We start from the raw sequence: 15,798 nt of genomic DNA, 5'->3' as shown, positions 1-15,798 counted from the left end.
AATCAAAAAAGCACTTGAAACAGGGAACGTTAATTTTCGGCAAAGAAATATGGAAACGTAAATACAGATTATCAACACCATCATCAACAAGTGGTGATGATCAGGCGCCACAGTTTATAGCGACCAGGGCAGGGCAGTACGTTATTATGAAGACGATCACTAACATATGAAATTTATTAATATTTTTTCTGAGTTCATTTTGCAACCTACTTTCTACGACTTTTAAATTATTATGAAAATCTATAAATGCAGTTATTTTTTTAATTTATTAAAGTATGAAAAACAGAGCGTAGGTGCCAAGAGCCGCTATATGCAATGTAACTTTAAAAGTTTCTAGACGCAAAACGAACCTTTTGTACGTATGACAGAGTGCTAATTTCTTGAGCAAATACTTTCAAAATTAACTTATTATTCAATTGCCTCAGATATATAGCCTAATACAACGCACTTAAGTCTATTTTTGAATACCATTGTATAAATATAAGTTTGTAAGGCTTTACTGATGAAATGGCATAAGCCTGCGAGGCAGTTTCAGTTCACACTTCACGAAGATAAGACGTTTAGTGATTTTGAATCTTCATTATTAACAGTAAGTTCATTTGAATTAAATAATAATTTAAATTAAACTTATATATCAACATCTTAACTTAAATCTCTCTTATGTTTTAAAAAAATATTTCAACTTTCATAAATCATATTTTAAATGTGAAAGTGTTATGCTCTCACACTAAAACCACTATACGAATTTTAGTGCCTTCTTGGTATCAAAGGTAAAGAAGAATTTTAGCCTCTCCATGATGCTTATCCCAACCAAAAAGGAGTAGTAACGAAGAATGAAAAAGACACATTAAACATATCAAAAACCTTATATAAATTTAATTAAATAATTAGAATTGAAATTTTTCATAGGATTACAAAATAAATTAAATTTATGATAGGTCTGTTAAATTATTTCAATAAACACGACTTTTGAATTGGAATTTTGGAATCCACATTGATGCGATACGAAAACATGAATAATTAAAGATATGGTCACTGACCACAAATTACGTGGGAATCTCAAGGTTACCTTATACGCCCGGAATTCCCTTTACACGTCGCCATAGTGTATCTTCGATAATCCGGCTTTTTAATACGTTTTACACTGTATGTTATAGAACTGTTAGACTGTCATTTGTTTTTTAATTATTCAAAGTAGTAGTCGTTGAATCTGATTCTTAAATAGGTAACAGAATAAAATTTTGTATTATTTAGCTTTGTTTTATATTGTATTTTAATAGTAGCTAATTATCTATAACTGACAGAAAAATGTTCGAAAGACTTCCTACTTCTTAACCAATTCGACGTCACATGATAATCATATATATCATTAAGTACATTTAACTGATGACTTAGTCAAATTACATAACGGCTAACAATCATAGGTGTCGTAGAATATCAAATAGTTACAAATCAACTTTCTATTGCATCGCTTTAGGCCTCACATAAGTCATAACACAACATGCTATTTTATAAATTAACTGACAATAAAATTAAAAGAAAACATGGGAAATACCTCACCTTTTATGCCTCAAAAATTATTATTAATATAAAAACTATAATATAATTTATCTATAACAGATCACAATCTATATTTTTCGGTCTTAGTCGATATGTTTTATTGGCTAGTAGACATTATGTTGTCAGTTCGTGCTAGAATTATTCATAAAACTTTTGTTGCTAACGTCGCACTATATATTGCATTTGAATTATAACTCAACTTATCTTCGCAAAGCATCTAAGTACAAACTGAAAAACAAAAACTTTAATAAGAGACTATCAAACCTACAAAATTCACAAAAAAGTATGACGAATAGTCTGTATTTATTTATTTTTGATGCCAGTTATATATATATATATATATTAAACCGTAATTTACGTGCACGCTATCAAATAGGATTCTATAAAGGTTTATTAGTTATAATAACAATAAAATATAAACAGAATTAAAAAAAAACTGTTAATTAAAATTATTAAAAATTGGCATACTTATTCGTTGAGCGCACCAACTCTGAGGTCACCAGTACTATCTACAGGCGCCAACTTAAATCGTAAATTAGCGCCTGTGCACGTGGACCCCAAGTGTCTCCACTGGGAACGAAATCGAAGTTGGAGGAGTCTCTTATATTTGTGCCGTTTATCATTTTCCGCTTGCTCTCCGGCGCCCCATTTTGCTTGCCCAAGGGAGATGAGACAGCGCCAACATGTAGCATGACCATGCATGTAGCATTCCATACCAAAGCAGCATATTCCACGGGATAAACATCCCATCCTTTGATTTTGATTTTATTGATATTTTTTCTTCATATAACGTACGATATGACACGATAGAATAGTTAGTTGCCTTTCCGAAACTTACAATGAACTTCTTTGATTGTATACATGGTCTTGACAGAAACCATACCCGAAACTGATATAAGGACATAAGTCTAGGAAGCTCTTGCTCATTTAATATTAAATTCCCATGTTAATAAAGATTGGTTGGTTCTATCCTAAAATTAAATACCTGATACCATAACGCTAGATTTAATATACTTCGAACTTGTTAAAACTATAAAAAATAACGATGGTGTAGGTACAAAAGTCGATAAAATATAAAATCTTTATGGTCTAGTAATTTTACGAACTTTCAGAGTTTTCTAAATAACTTTCACATAGGTTTCTCTTTCTAATTAGATATATTTAAAAACTTTCAAAGTAATTATGATTAATTTTGGTGCGTTATGATACTTAGGTATATTGTAATAATTACTTTAATTAGCAGGTCTTAAACAGAAAAGGTTCAAATAATCTATAACTTTAATGTTAATAATTATGTAATTGTGTTTAATTGGTTACATTTTGTCATTTACCGTAATATAACTAGTTATATAAAAATTTAAAATGTAAGGTGTTTTAATATCACGGTTTAACAATTTAACTTATATTCTTTATTAATAGAGAAACCGTTTAGTCTAATGGTATAGCGACTCAGGGCTCTCAGGCCGTACGTTTGAATCCTATGCAAAAAAGTCCTTGATGCGCATATGGTAAATGAAAAACATCATGGAGAAATGAACATGTACTTCGATGTATACGTTTAAAACGTGCATAATGCACAACATCTAATAATCTACTTGCCAATAAAGCAAAATTATTCATAAAACAAACGCATGGATGGGATTGCCGAAGTCACCATTGATTTCTGGTCATATCAATAAATTCTTGTACTTACAGAAAACATATAAAACATAAACAGATTACTATATTATTTGAAAGATACAATTTTGTTCAAATTTTTAGCTGATTACGAATTATATGCCAGATTCAGTTTTAAATGTAGTTCAAGGAGAATTAATGAGGTTTCTGTATCTTCAAATAACAAATTATGTATAAAATGCAAATGCCAAAGTTACTCAAATACTATTCGTATTGTTTATTGTTAACAGTTTCATAAGAAACTGACTTTAATTATCGTTTAATTGACCATTTTGTATGTAAATAATTTCTTGGAATTGATTTGGTTCATAAGAAAAAATCCTAACCTAATATACAAAGGGCCGTATTGCGAAATAGTATACAGTCACAATTTTATCTTGATCAATCTAAGTATGTGTGTAATTTCATTTGCTTAAGTGTAGACGCGGGGATCAAATTGGGAAGTCAAGTGTACAACAGTTTTAAGTAGTAATTTTTTTTTTATTCTCTGTATGTTGAATTTATCCTACTACTATTTTTTTTTAATTCAATAATTTCAATAATGCCCTATTGTTCATTAGGTAGACCCATGATCATAATATATAATATACGTATTTTATAGACGTAAGACGGATCTTCTTGCACTACTAACGCCCGAAACCAATAATGTCAATCCACAATATCAGATTGAAAACAATCTGAGATTATACCGTGACAGTTGATCGATCTCCTATCTACATCCCAATAACTAAACCCTACGAAGACAATCCATTTTTGGCGACGGATAGAATGCAAACTCTTCGCTCTTTCCACTCTATTGATTACAATATAAACCAAATAAAGTGAATAAAGACGTACAAATAATATTAAAAATATATATGTCTATGTTTAAAAATATCAAATAGATTTTTAAAAAGTGGTGTAAACCAGTTTTTAAAATAATATAACTATCATTTTCATACAAATGTCTATCCACATACCGATCCGAACTACCATGGATAGCTGTATCGACAGATGGCTATTACAATCCGTCAATTGGCTATTGGCACACTTTCATCAATACTTGGATTAAGATCTATCTCAGATGGTCAAAAATGGATTGAGATAGGTTTTTGGGTTTGGACATAAGTGTATAAATAAATCAATAAAACAATATGTGACATGAAGCTTTATGAACACTTTTTTCAAAGAGTTCAAAAGTTGGATTACTTATACACGTATGTAAGCCAAATTATAATTTTTAATAATGTTTATAGCTTTAAATGATTCGTCTGTCATTGTCGTAACTTGTTAACTTAGACATGTTGTGACCCCGAGAAGTCGCCAAACAATTTGATTACTTAAGGTTTTAAATATTGTCACAGTAAACATCTCAAGTTATTGTAACGTAGCAAATAATGAATCATACCTATTTAGGATTTACAATTCTTACATAACATCTGAGTATTCCGTGGATGTACACTAGAGTAAGCAATTTAATTTGGCTTTGGAAATAATACATGTTAAATTTACATATATTTTAAATATCATGCAGTTAAAATTTAAATGCCAACTGTGCCTTTGATTTGACGGAATATTGTTGAACAACCTAAAATAGCATCTTGATATCATCTATCTATCTACAGTTAATAACGTTACTAGACCCGTTTTTTATTAAAAACTTATTACAATGTGATAAAAACTAAGCTATGTTGTTTCAGGAATGGTACTCGCAGCAGTATTGAGGCCGGAGATCTTGCTTTGGGCGATTCCTCTACTTCTCCTCTTAGGAACGATCGCAGTTCTCGGTCTGCTCGTCGTGGTATTTCTCATTAGACTGTACGCTCAGGTCACTTGTGGCGTATACAACGGAAAGGCGAGAATGGACGGAAAGACCGTGATCGTTACTGGGTGTACCAGTGGTATTGGCAAAGAAACCGCCAGAGATCTTGCGAAACGAGGCGCTAGAGTTATTATGGCTTGTAGGAATATGGACCTGGCTGAGAAAATTAAAGGTAGTATTTTTTACAAATATTTGTTAAATTAAGCAAAAATGCCTAAACAGTTAATATACATTTCTATCTCTATTATTCCATCGTTTATTATGTCTTGGTACTACCTTGCTACGGCTCCATTACTGAAACAATTACTTCAAAAAGTAGGCTAGTAGTCGATATGTTGCATAAATGTACCTACCTGATTAAAAAGCCCTTCTTGAACAAACATAATTAATACCTTTGAAAAACATTTGCAGATGAAATCGTAAAAGAAACGGACAATTCGAAAGTGATTGTAAAAAAACTGGATTTATCCTCGTTTGCTTCAATACGTGAATTTGCTGATGACATCAATAAAACAGAAACGAAGCTGGACGTGTTAATACACAATGCAGGCTATGCTCAGACCTTTAAGAAAGCAAAAACAGAAGATGGCCTAGAAATGACCATGGCTACAAATCATTACGGACCATTCCTTCTTACACATCTCCTTATCAACTTATTAAAGAAAAGCTCTCCATCACGCGTCGTAGTTGTATCGTCCTCTTTGTATAGGTTAGCCAGAGTCAATTTAGACAACCCAAATCCTTTGGACACTATGCCTGGTTACTTATACTACGTATCGAAAGAAGCTAATATTCTCTTTACCAAAGAATTGGCACGTAGATTAGAAGGAACTGGCGTTACAGTAAACTGTCTTCATCCCGGTCTAATCGACACAGGAATCTGGAAAAATGTCCCGGCACCTTTGAGCTGGGGCCTGGCGCTTATCATAAAGGGTTTCTTCAAAACCCCAGAACAGGGTTGCCAGACTACGGTAAAGTTAGCCGTCGAGGAAAAATTACTGAAAACCACTGGCAAATATTTCTCCGATTGCCAGGAAAGTTCGGTGTCACACTCAGCCAGTGATATGGGCAAAGCGAGGAAATTCTGGGAAATCTCTGAAAAATTGGTGCAGTTGGAGGAAAATGATCCTAGGATTTAATTAGCATATCCATTTTTTTTTATTAATTTAAAAAGCGTTTTTTATACTTATACGTAAATGTACAAACCTGTTATTACTATATTGAGACCTTATTAATAACGCTGACAGTGCATAAACTTCACCGTGCTTGCTTATTTTCACCATTGTTTACGATAAAAGTATTAAATTACTTACATAATGTTAAGTTTAAGAGTTTGTATGAATTTATTTATTGTATACTTTACTTTAATATAATATGTTTTTGCTTTAAATATGATTTTTATTTTGGGTTACAATTTCGAGTTTTGGTTTCAATGTTGTTTTTATATTATGGCCACTAATATTCATTTAAAAGAACTACAGACAGTCTTGGACCTGGGTTATTTGGGTTAAAATTCTGGGAAAACAAATATAATCTTATTCTTGTTCAAGTTTCCTTTTGGCTTAATACTACCTAAAAATTGTTCGCATGTCAGTCATGTCTGTCGCCATGAAATAGACATACATATTTATAGGTAAGCAAAATAAAAGAAGTTTTAACTATGATGCATGTACTAATAGCAATTAACCTTATTATTCTAGTAAATAACATAAAATAGAATACTATAACTACAGCTCGGCTATAAAGAATTACATCAGTCTATCAAATCAAATTGATCAAGAAATGTTTGATCAACACCCAAAGCGGCACCCAAACTCTCACGTGTATTCTTTTGCACATCACTTTCAAAGGATATGCGACTTTCCTCGGTAAATGATAAGCTAGGGCTTATTAAATCTGGCAAAATTGATCTAATTACTTTCTCCCCTTCAATACATTTCTCTTCTTGTTCAACGAAGCTCTCTTTTGTAGGCATTACACTAGCTCTGACTTTTTTAAACCGATTTATAATTTTTTCAATAGAACTTGTTTTTTTTACCAAATGTGTATTCATCTTAGGAGTGCCAATACTTTCAATGCTTTGTCGTGCTGATGTTGTTGTTTCCTTATTTGAATCTTTTAGATCTGCATTAGATATTACAATTTTAATTGTACTCTCAGCATTAGCAATGACTGGTGTGCTAAAGTTACTGTTATTGTCCAATACAGATATGCCAGATAGTTCTAAAGCATTATTTTCTTTCATAATAGATAGTTTACGCCCTCTAGTTCTTGGTATTGACTGCCTTTCTCTGTTTTCATAAAGATTTGGAGATGAATAACTCCGTGTTAAAACACAACTCTCTACTGAGACTCCCGAGTCATAATTTAGTGCTGATTTAACATTTGCTGATCTTTCATTACTATATTTATATTTTTTTGAACTCCTAGTTTTCTTCGTAGAAAAAAGTCTCTGAATTTGCTGTTTTGTAAAGCCAGATGCACTACCTGCTATGGTTTCATTACTTTTTACATGTGAGATCACAGATAGATTACTGTTTGAACTGATTGGATTATTAGTGTTCATGTTTAATGATATAAGGCTTCTCATAAAGTCATCCTTTGGTGGGCGAAGACTCATAATCAATGGCTGTTTCAAGTTACTGACTGTTCTGTACATACTGAATTTCTGTTTTGATGCAATGAGGGGTGTAAATGATTCAAAGAAAGCATGGCAGTCCATGCCAGCTTTTAAATTGATTAACGATGGCCCAGTGAGAGTTCCAGGATATATGTCTCCAAAACCACCATCATTTAGTGGTAATGTGACAGATGGTGGAGAATACTGAAAACAATAAAAGCTGAATCAAAAATATTGTATTAAGAATTTATAAGAATAAATAAACCGGGTATTGTTTATTTCTCATTTCTTTTATATTTATACTTTTTAGAATAAATGAACTAATCTTTTAGAGAGAATTGAAATATAACACTCAGCAGTAAAAAATATGTATTGTGTCCCTGTGCTCAAATAGTTTTTTTTACATTAATAATAACTTTGCTATTTATTAATTATTTACTAAAATTTGTGATTAATACTAAACAAGGCATCTTTCAATATTATAAAATTGCAAAAATTGGTCAATTAGCTATAAACAAAAAGGTGTAGTAAAAATTATATATACCTCTATTTTTTCTTCAGCATTTGATATTCTTTCCATAACAGATTGCAGTCCAAGAGAAATTTCATGATAATTAATTGAACCTGCTTTTAAATACTTAGTAAAGCCATAAATCTGATTATCAACTTTAATATTTTTTAAAATAAACTGTATAGCTATTGTGAAAGCTCTTATTAAATTTGGAAAATTAAGTTCTCCATTTAAATCTAAATTCTTTAAAACACAGGCTTGTTCCACATTTACTTGACGCTCAAGATCTTGTGTATTTATTTTATCAGATTTGTTATAAGATATCATGTAGTTAGTTTTTTCAATTTGACCTGTATACCTCATAACAACAGTCTTTGTAAGTTCTGATGTTTTTTCGCATAAGTCTAGAAATGGGATATCTTTTCTATACTGCTCTTCTAATTGTATAATTTTACTATCAACATATGCTAACCAGTCGTCAAAAAATAAACAGTCTTCATTAACATTCTTTATGTTTAAAATGATTTCCTTTGTTGTTTCATTTGGTTTCTCATTTTCAATATAGTGATCTACTAAATTGTTAATAAAATTCTGAGCTTCTTTAACTCTCTTCTCATTTTCAACAATTTTAGTACGTAATTTACTGGCAATGTCCATTGCAATTTTTTGTTTATTAAGATGATTAGTTAATTTAGACTGGATAGCTTGTGTTTTCTGCTCAACGAAGGCTACAAAAGTATCTTTGTCACATCCTTTTTGTTTCATTTCATCAACCTCCTTGATAATGGTCCTTTGACAGTTATTACCAAGATGAGTAATAAGTGTCCTTATTGCCAAGGAAGACATTTGGAATATTAACACAGTAACTTTATGACAACTGGGATTAACAAAATATGATGACATGACTGGTGTTAATCCTTTATTGCTAAAATTACACACAAATATGTATAATTCATTCCTATAGGCTCTTTCAGTTTTAGAGTCGTATAAAGGCCACGTCAATTTAGAAGTGCCTTGTGCATCAATTATTGTAACAAGATAGTACGATAAATGGTTGAAAAAGTGTTGTGTTAGTTTATCAAGAGAATTTTCTGTCAACAAAAGTCGGGACAACTCTTGTTGCATAGGCCTCGCTTTAGATAATATACACAAGTTTAAAAATGTCTCTTTCCTATAATGAGCTGTTTTCGTTTCACGCTGCGATCTAGACATTTTAAATTTTTTAAACTTCACTACACCATAAGATTAATAAATAATAAATAAACACTTAAAAACAGACCACTTCTATGTGTGCATGATTCAAACAACTACTTATTTAGCAAATTCAAATATCTGACACAACTGGCAGTTATTTTCTTCAGGTAAAAAATTTATAACTTCTCTTATAAACGGCGTTCCTTCTCTGTATTCAGTAGTCTGTGTTGCACACTCAGCCAGCGATATGGGCAAAGCGAGGAAATTCTGGGAAATCTCTAAAAAATTGGTGCAGTTGGAGGAAAATGATTCCAGGATTTAATTAGCATATCCATTTTTTTATAGGCAGTTAAAAGTAAAGTGAAGTGAAGTGACTGCTGACACCCCCCGCGACGGCCCAAGCCGAGGTTCGAGTCTCACAGGAGACGCCCTTGCGCGAGTCGCGGGAACCCCACCCCTTCAGGCTGAGCTAAGCTCGCCAAAACACCCGTGCTGAGCTGTAAAGGCCCTTAAGGCCAACAGCGAGATTCTGTACAAAAAAAGACTGATGACAGTTGACAACTGCCACAAGCACATGACAGAATTACCGCGTTGGTGCGACCACGCTTTCTTGCTCCTATTTGGTTTTAAGTTTTGGAAATACACGTGTTTTGTTTAAAAATGTTTTTGAATAAATAAAATCCTACTGAATTATAATTTATTTAAAAATGGTAAGTTTGACAAAATTTAAGATATTATAAACTATAAACATTCACAAACAATACATACAAGATGTTGTTTAATTTCGAGAAACGTGTGATGATGCTTGCTTCCATTGTATTTCAATAGATTTGAAGCGAGTCCTGTTTGTTGTTTACTATATAGCCCTAAAAAATAATTCTTTTTTTATTTACCTATTTATCTATTTTTTGTCTCACGCGTAAATCATAACCTATATATGTATAACCAAAACAATATTACAAACTTTAAAGTATGACATAATGAATTAAAGTTACCATACAAAACGAAATCTTTAAGTATTACATTTATATACAATGTTTAATAGGTTTTCTTTTTTTTTCAAAATCTTTAGTCATGAATAAAACAGCCAATGTCTGCCCTCATTGTCACAGTTTTAAGAACTAGTTTACACAAAATTATAAATTACTTATTGTATCTTTATTTTCTTTCAGAGTAAATTATATATCCTTTTTGAGCATGCTGCTGGTTTTGCCCTGTTTCGAGTGGCGGAGTTTGAAGAACTTGCAGCCTTTTTGCCTCAAGTTGAAGAATCTGTAACAGACTTACAGAAATTTAATTCTGTTGTATCTTTGACTGGATTTCAGCCATTCAAATCTGCTGTTTCTGCTCTAGAAAATATAAATGCTGTATCTGAAGGTAAATTGTAATGTTCTCTGAGATATAGTTATTCAGTACATATGTTAACATTTTGTAATATATATGGCCAATATTGTATGTTGGTATATTAAGCTTTTCAGCTTCTTTGAATATCATCAGAATTTGTAATAGACCTGACATTGGTTCACTGTATTTTCATATGACATTTATTGTCTGTATTTCACTAAATTTAGTGATATCTCATTTATGACAATTTTACCAGGTATCTTATCTGAAGACCTAAATCTTTTTCTGGAGGGTTCACTACCTAAGAAAAAGAAGAGGAGCAAATGCACTCTAGGTGTCTTAGATCCAAAACTTGGAGCAGCAATTAGTGAGGCATTGGAGATACCATGCTCACATATTGGTGCTGTCCCAGAATTAATAAGGGGTAAGGATACTGTCATCATTGTAAAGTTTTGTTGTGCCTTTATGGAATCAAGTTTTCTCTCAATAGAACTTAGGTTAGTTTTTACATGTATTTTGCAATCATTTAAATCCATTTAAAAATACTAGCAACTCGGCAAACACAGTTTTGCTATATGAATTATTTCTAGGAAATTCCTAGTGTATAAAAAAAATATATCTTATGGTACATCGTAAGGATGTGGTACATGAGTGAAAGCAGCAAGGAGCTTGTGAACTACAATCAGCTTTAATAATTATTGATTAAATAGGAATAAATAATTATAGTCCAGCAAATTAGTCATAAATTTAATTGAGAATACAATTAATATAAGAGTTACACTGTGATAGTAAAATGATAATTGTAAACATTACTACTACCCTTGTATGTATGTATGGACTTAGTTTCCGCACTTAGACTTTCAATAGATCCTTTGTGCGTGACTACTACCCTTGATGCATGAACAATAATAATGGTCGAAAAGTAAAGAGAAACATGAGACTGGCTTCGGTCTCATCCCTACTAGTCTGTTTACTGGGAAGTGACACCGGTATAGTTTGGCAAATGAGTGTTGATCCAGAAAAAGTGTGGGAAATTTAAAAAATCTAGCAGTGGTAACACTAATTGTAACAGGAATAGACTGTCTTGATACTAACGTTACCATGCAGTAAGTTTCAATTAAATGTTAGGCTGTCGGAGATAACTTACCAAGTGGTAATTAATCAGTTATACAACAGGATGAATAATTATTAAATTACTAAAGTGACTATTATAAGGGTTGGTGATAGAGAGGTAAAAATTTAGGGTTGTGTGTATTTTTTAATGGCACATTATAAAAAAATTAAAATTTTGTCCAATAAATAAAATGTTATGGGTGGACAACCCTCATCACTTAGGGCTATAAAAAATAGATAGTAGCTGATTTTCAGACCGTCAGGTCAAGCCGATTTGGAGGAGTATCTAACATTGTGACATGAGATTTTTATATATAACATCAATTTAATTTAATAATTTATTTGCATGACACTTTTAAAGAAGAACAGACACATACCAAAAAATTTGAAAATTTTGAAGCCATTAGTTATAGATTTCTTAAAGTGATTTTAAGGTCTGGCCAACATTTTTTCTCTTAAACCTCCCTTTAACCTTTTATATTTTACAGGTATAAAATTCCACTTCCATGCTCTTATCAAAGGCTTAACCTTGAAAGCATGTTCTGTCGCTCAATTGGGATTAGGGCACTCTTACTCTCGTGCTAGAGTGAAGTTCAATGTACATAGAGTAGATAACATGATCATACAGTCTATAGCATTGCTGGATCAGCTTGACAAGGATGTAAATACCTTTTCAATGAGGATCAGGTTAGTTCTCTGTAAATTTAGTATAAGCTAGACTAGACATGATATTTTTGAATTAATCTTTTGAATTACTTTTCATTTAAATATATAACATAAATTTATTATATATATATATTGAAAGTATAGTAAATACCTTTAACTATCTGTTCTATTAAGTAAAATTATGCATGTTTGATCTATTGCAAGTTGTTTATAATTTGCGGTAATAAAGCCATGCAATATTATGACTGCAATCAAGGTATTAAGAAAAAAGCGTTTCTTTTTTCCTAAACTTTTGTTGCAACAAATATTAATAATAAATGTACTTTTATGTAAATATAAGGTTTTTTTGTACCATGCTAAAATGATTTTGTCAAATTTGTTATAATGTTTATGCTAACTCTGCAAAGGTATTACGTAATACTAAACCTAATTTCAGAGAATGGTACTCGTACCACTTCCCAGAGCTTGTGGCTATTGTCCCAGACAACCATCTCTACACAAAGTGTGCAGAATATATCAAAGATAGAAAGTCCCTTAACGAGGAATCTCTGGAGCCATTAACTGAGATACTTGGTGATTCGGAGAAGGCGCAAGCTATCATTGATGCTTCTAAAATGTCAATGGGAATGGATATATCACCAGTTGATTTGATTAACATACAAATGTTTGCTGGACGAGTGGTTTCACTAAGCACTTATAGGTATGTTATAATGTCACAATTACTGGTCTGTATAAATATTATATAGTTTCTTACTTTATAATGTGACTAGCTGACCTGGCAAACGTCGTCTTGCCAAACTACTACCTTTAACTCAGCGCCATCTGTTAGAATTGTATCAAATAATAAACAAATGTTAATGTTATCGTAATTTTAGTAAGGATGCCTATTTTTTTTGAAAATGAAATATAGCCTATGTCACTCAGGAATGATGTAGCTTTCCAACAGTGAAAGAATTTTTCAAATCTGCCAAGTAGTTTCGGAGCCTATTCAATTCATACAAACAAACAAAAAATCAAACCTTTCCTCTTTATAATATTAGTATAGATAATTAATGGAGCACTTAAATTACTATATTGTTGTATGCTTTTCATTATACCTGCATGTTTGATCTACTGCAAGTTGTCTATAATTAGCAGTAATAAAGGCATGCAATATAATTGCAATTTAGATTTAAAATAAAATAGTTATATGTTATTTTTCATCTTACCTTGCTACATTTACCAATAATAGATTTTGTGCTACAATTAAGTCTAGATCTCTTAGATATTATAACTGTCTTCAAATGTAATGAGTAATAATTCTTAAAGGTTTTAAAATATTTTGATTTAGGAAACAAATATCGGAATATCTCCACACAAAGATGAATTCTGTTGCACCAAACCTAACAACGCTTATCGGTGATCAAGTGGGAGCCCGTTTGATATCGAAGGCTGGTTCTCTCACAAATCTGGCCAAGTATCCTGCCTCCACATTACAGATATTGGGTAATGTATTACATTCAATCAATTTGCTATTTATATTTGTTCTGATTCATCATCAATGGTTATAGCCTTGTGGGCCTTAGTCTCTTAGTCTATCCCGGGTCCCATTGCGAATCCCTATTGTTTCTAGGTCCTTGACAACTCCATCCTACCAACTCAGCCTTGTTCTACCGGGTTTTCTTTTGGATTGTGAGTTTAATAAGGACCTTGGGGTTTTGTTGTTCACCATTCGGTGCACATGTCCCAGTCACTTGTGCCTGTTGTACTTTATGAATTAGATGTTGGAGTATTGTAGGATGTTATAAAGTTGTGTTCTCATTATTAAAGGCACATGGTACAAATACCACATAAACAACTAACAAATATTTTTATAATTTTAGGTGCTGAAAAGGCACTATTCAGAGCCCTGAAGACCAGGTCTAACACACCAAAGTATGGTCTCTTATATCATTCAACATTCATTGGCCGAGCAGGTCTCAAAAACAAAGGCCGGATCAGTAGATATCTGGCTAATAAATGTTCTATTGCTTCAAGGATTGATTGTTTCTCTGGTAAGAATATATATTTGAAAATATATAGATAAACCTAATTTAACACTTTTATTCACGTTGATCAGATCAGATCAGATCATCACATGAATTTTCCCAAATTCAACTGCAGACATATTTTCAGAAAACCAAACAACTGTATTTGGAGAAAAACTCCGACAGCAAGTAGAAGACCGTTTGAAGTTCTATGAAACAGGAGATATTCCTATGAAGAATATCGAAGTTATGAAACTTGCTATGGAAGAAGCTGGGCAGCAAGAATTGGTGGTAAGTTTTTAACAAAAAGAAATGTTTCAATGTTCGGTTTAATTATATTGGGACTGGCCAACTTGTTTTATGCTTTATGTATTTATTTATTATAAGGATACGACTATCATATCATATGAAGAAATAAATGTCAATAAAGATAGGTCCTGCAATAATTTACACCATTATGCTTATTTGTTGATGTGAAGTGTATCTAATTGAATAAAAATTACAATGCTGATATTGAAAACTGATGTTGTTTGCACCAAAAATATATATTAATTATCTTTTTTTAATAGAATATTTGTGCGAGGCTATACATTTTGCTCACTCAGGTTTTTTGTTCTATGTCTTTCCAGTTATAAATAAGATCTGTAATAGATTTTGTTCTAATAAGTGTCTTTTTATTAGGAGGAAACGCCTAAGAAGAAGAAAAAGAAGAAGAAGGACAAAAAGCAAGAAGTAGAAGCTATGGAAGAATAGCATTATAATAGTGCACTTGATAAAATATTTTTTATTAATTAGCTAGTAGATGAAGATGGAATACAGGATTCAAAGTAGCCTATATTTTTTATGTTGTCTACCAAAATTCATCAAACTTGATTTAGTATTTTAAGTTTTAATATTTGAGTTTAATTAGGATAAGGATATAATTTTTGAGTAAGAAATATTTTTATGTTAAAATACAAAGAATATTGACACTACAAAAGACAGCATTGTTTAGCACTATTGAAGATATTTTCATGTGTGTTGAATTAAGGTCTATTGTACAATAAGTATATTTTAGTTGTAACATTTAATAAAGTGCCTATTGAAATATGTTTTTTTTTTTATTTAAATCTGGGGGCACGGCGCACGAGTGTGCGACTCGCTCTAAAAGCCCTACCCACTAAACCCCTCCCCACCAATGACGTCACTGTTGGGCTAACTTGGAGTCGCGTTAGCATTCTACCAAGAGACCCCGTGACTGGCTGCTGCAGCAACCATCTTCCATTACATTGACATCGCCTGTGATTTTCGATTGATTTTATTACTT

General features: G+C 31.8%; 3 protein-coding genes across 3 annotated transcripts; 2 read left to right on the top strand and 1 right to left on the bottom strand.

Moving 5' to 3' along the window:
* Positions 1 to 520: 520 nt before the first annotated feature.
* On the top strand, positions 521 to 6,396 carry LOC111002900 (retinol dehydrogenase 14). Its single transcript, XM_022273186.2, has 3 exons — positions 521 to 589; positions 4,917 to 5,210; positions 5,450 to 6,396. Exons 2-3 carry the CDS (start codon positions 4,919 to 4,921, stop codon positions 6,175 to 6,177), a joined length of 1,020 nt encoding a protein of 339 aa, XP_022128878.1. The 5' UTR covers positions 521 to 589; positions 4,917 to 4,918; the 3' UTR covers positions 6,178 to 6,396.
* Positions 6,397 to 6,627: 231 nt separating this feature from the next.
* Positions 6,628 to 9,471, bottom strand: LOC111002899. Its single transcript, XM_022273184.2, has 2 exons — positions 8,203 to 9,471; positions 6,628 to 7,862 (listed from the first exon to the last, which is right to left on the bottom strand). The coding sequence occupies exons 1-2, from the start codon at positions 9,379 to 9,381 to the stop codon at positions 6,792 to 6,794; spliced, it is 2,250 nt and encodes a 749-aa protein (XP_022128876.2). The 5' UTR covers positions 9,382 to 9,471; the 3' UTR covers positions 6,628 to 6,791.
* Positions 9,472 to 9,928: 457 nt separating this feature from the next.
* Positions 9,929 to 15,581, top strand: LOC111002883 (nucleolar protein 56). The gene is made up of 9 exons (XM_022273157.2): positions 9,929 to 10,073; positions 10,536 to 10,740; positions 10,964 to 11,131; positions 12,309 to 12,507; positions 12,923 to 13,186; positions 13,817 to 13,971; positions 14,349 to 14,519; positions 14,641 to 14,783; positions 15,174 to 15,581. Exons 1-9 carry the CDS (start codon positions 10,071 to 10,073, stop codon positions 15,243 to 15,245), a joined length of 1,380 nt encoding a protein of 459 aa, XP_022128849.2. The 5' UTR covers positions 9,929 to 10,070; the 3' UTR covers positions 15,246 to 15,581.
* Positions 15,582 to 15,798: the final 217 nt, after the last annotated feature.

The sequence above is a fragment of the Pieris rapae genome, chromosome 2 (genome assembly GCF_905147795.1).
Source record: "Pieris rapae chromosome 2, ilPieRapa1.1, whole genome shotgun sequence".
NCBI classification, from domain to species: Eukaryota; Metazoa; Arthropoda; class Insecta; order Lepidoptera; family Pieridae; genus Pieris; species Pieris rapae.
Note: the sequence above shows the minus strand (reverse complement) of the source record. Positions and strands in the feature narration are given on the sequence as shown.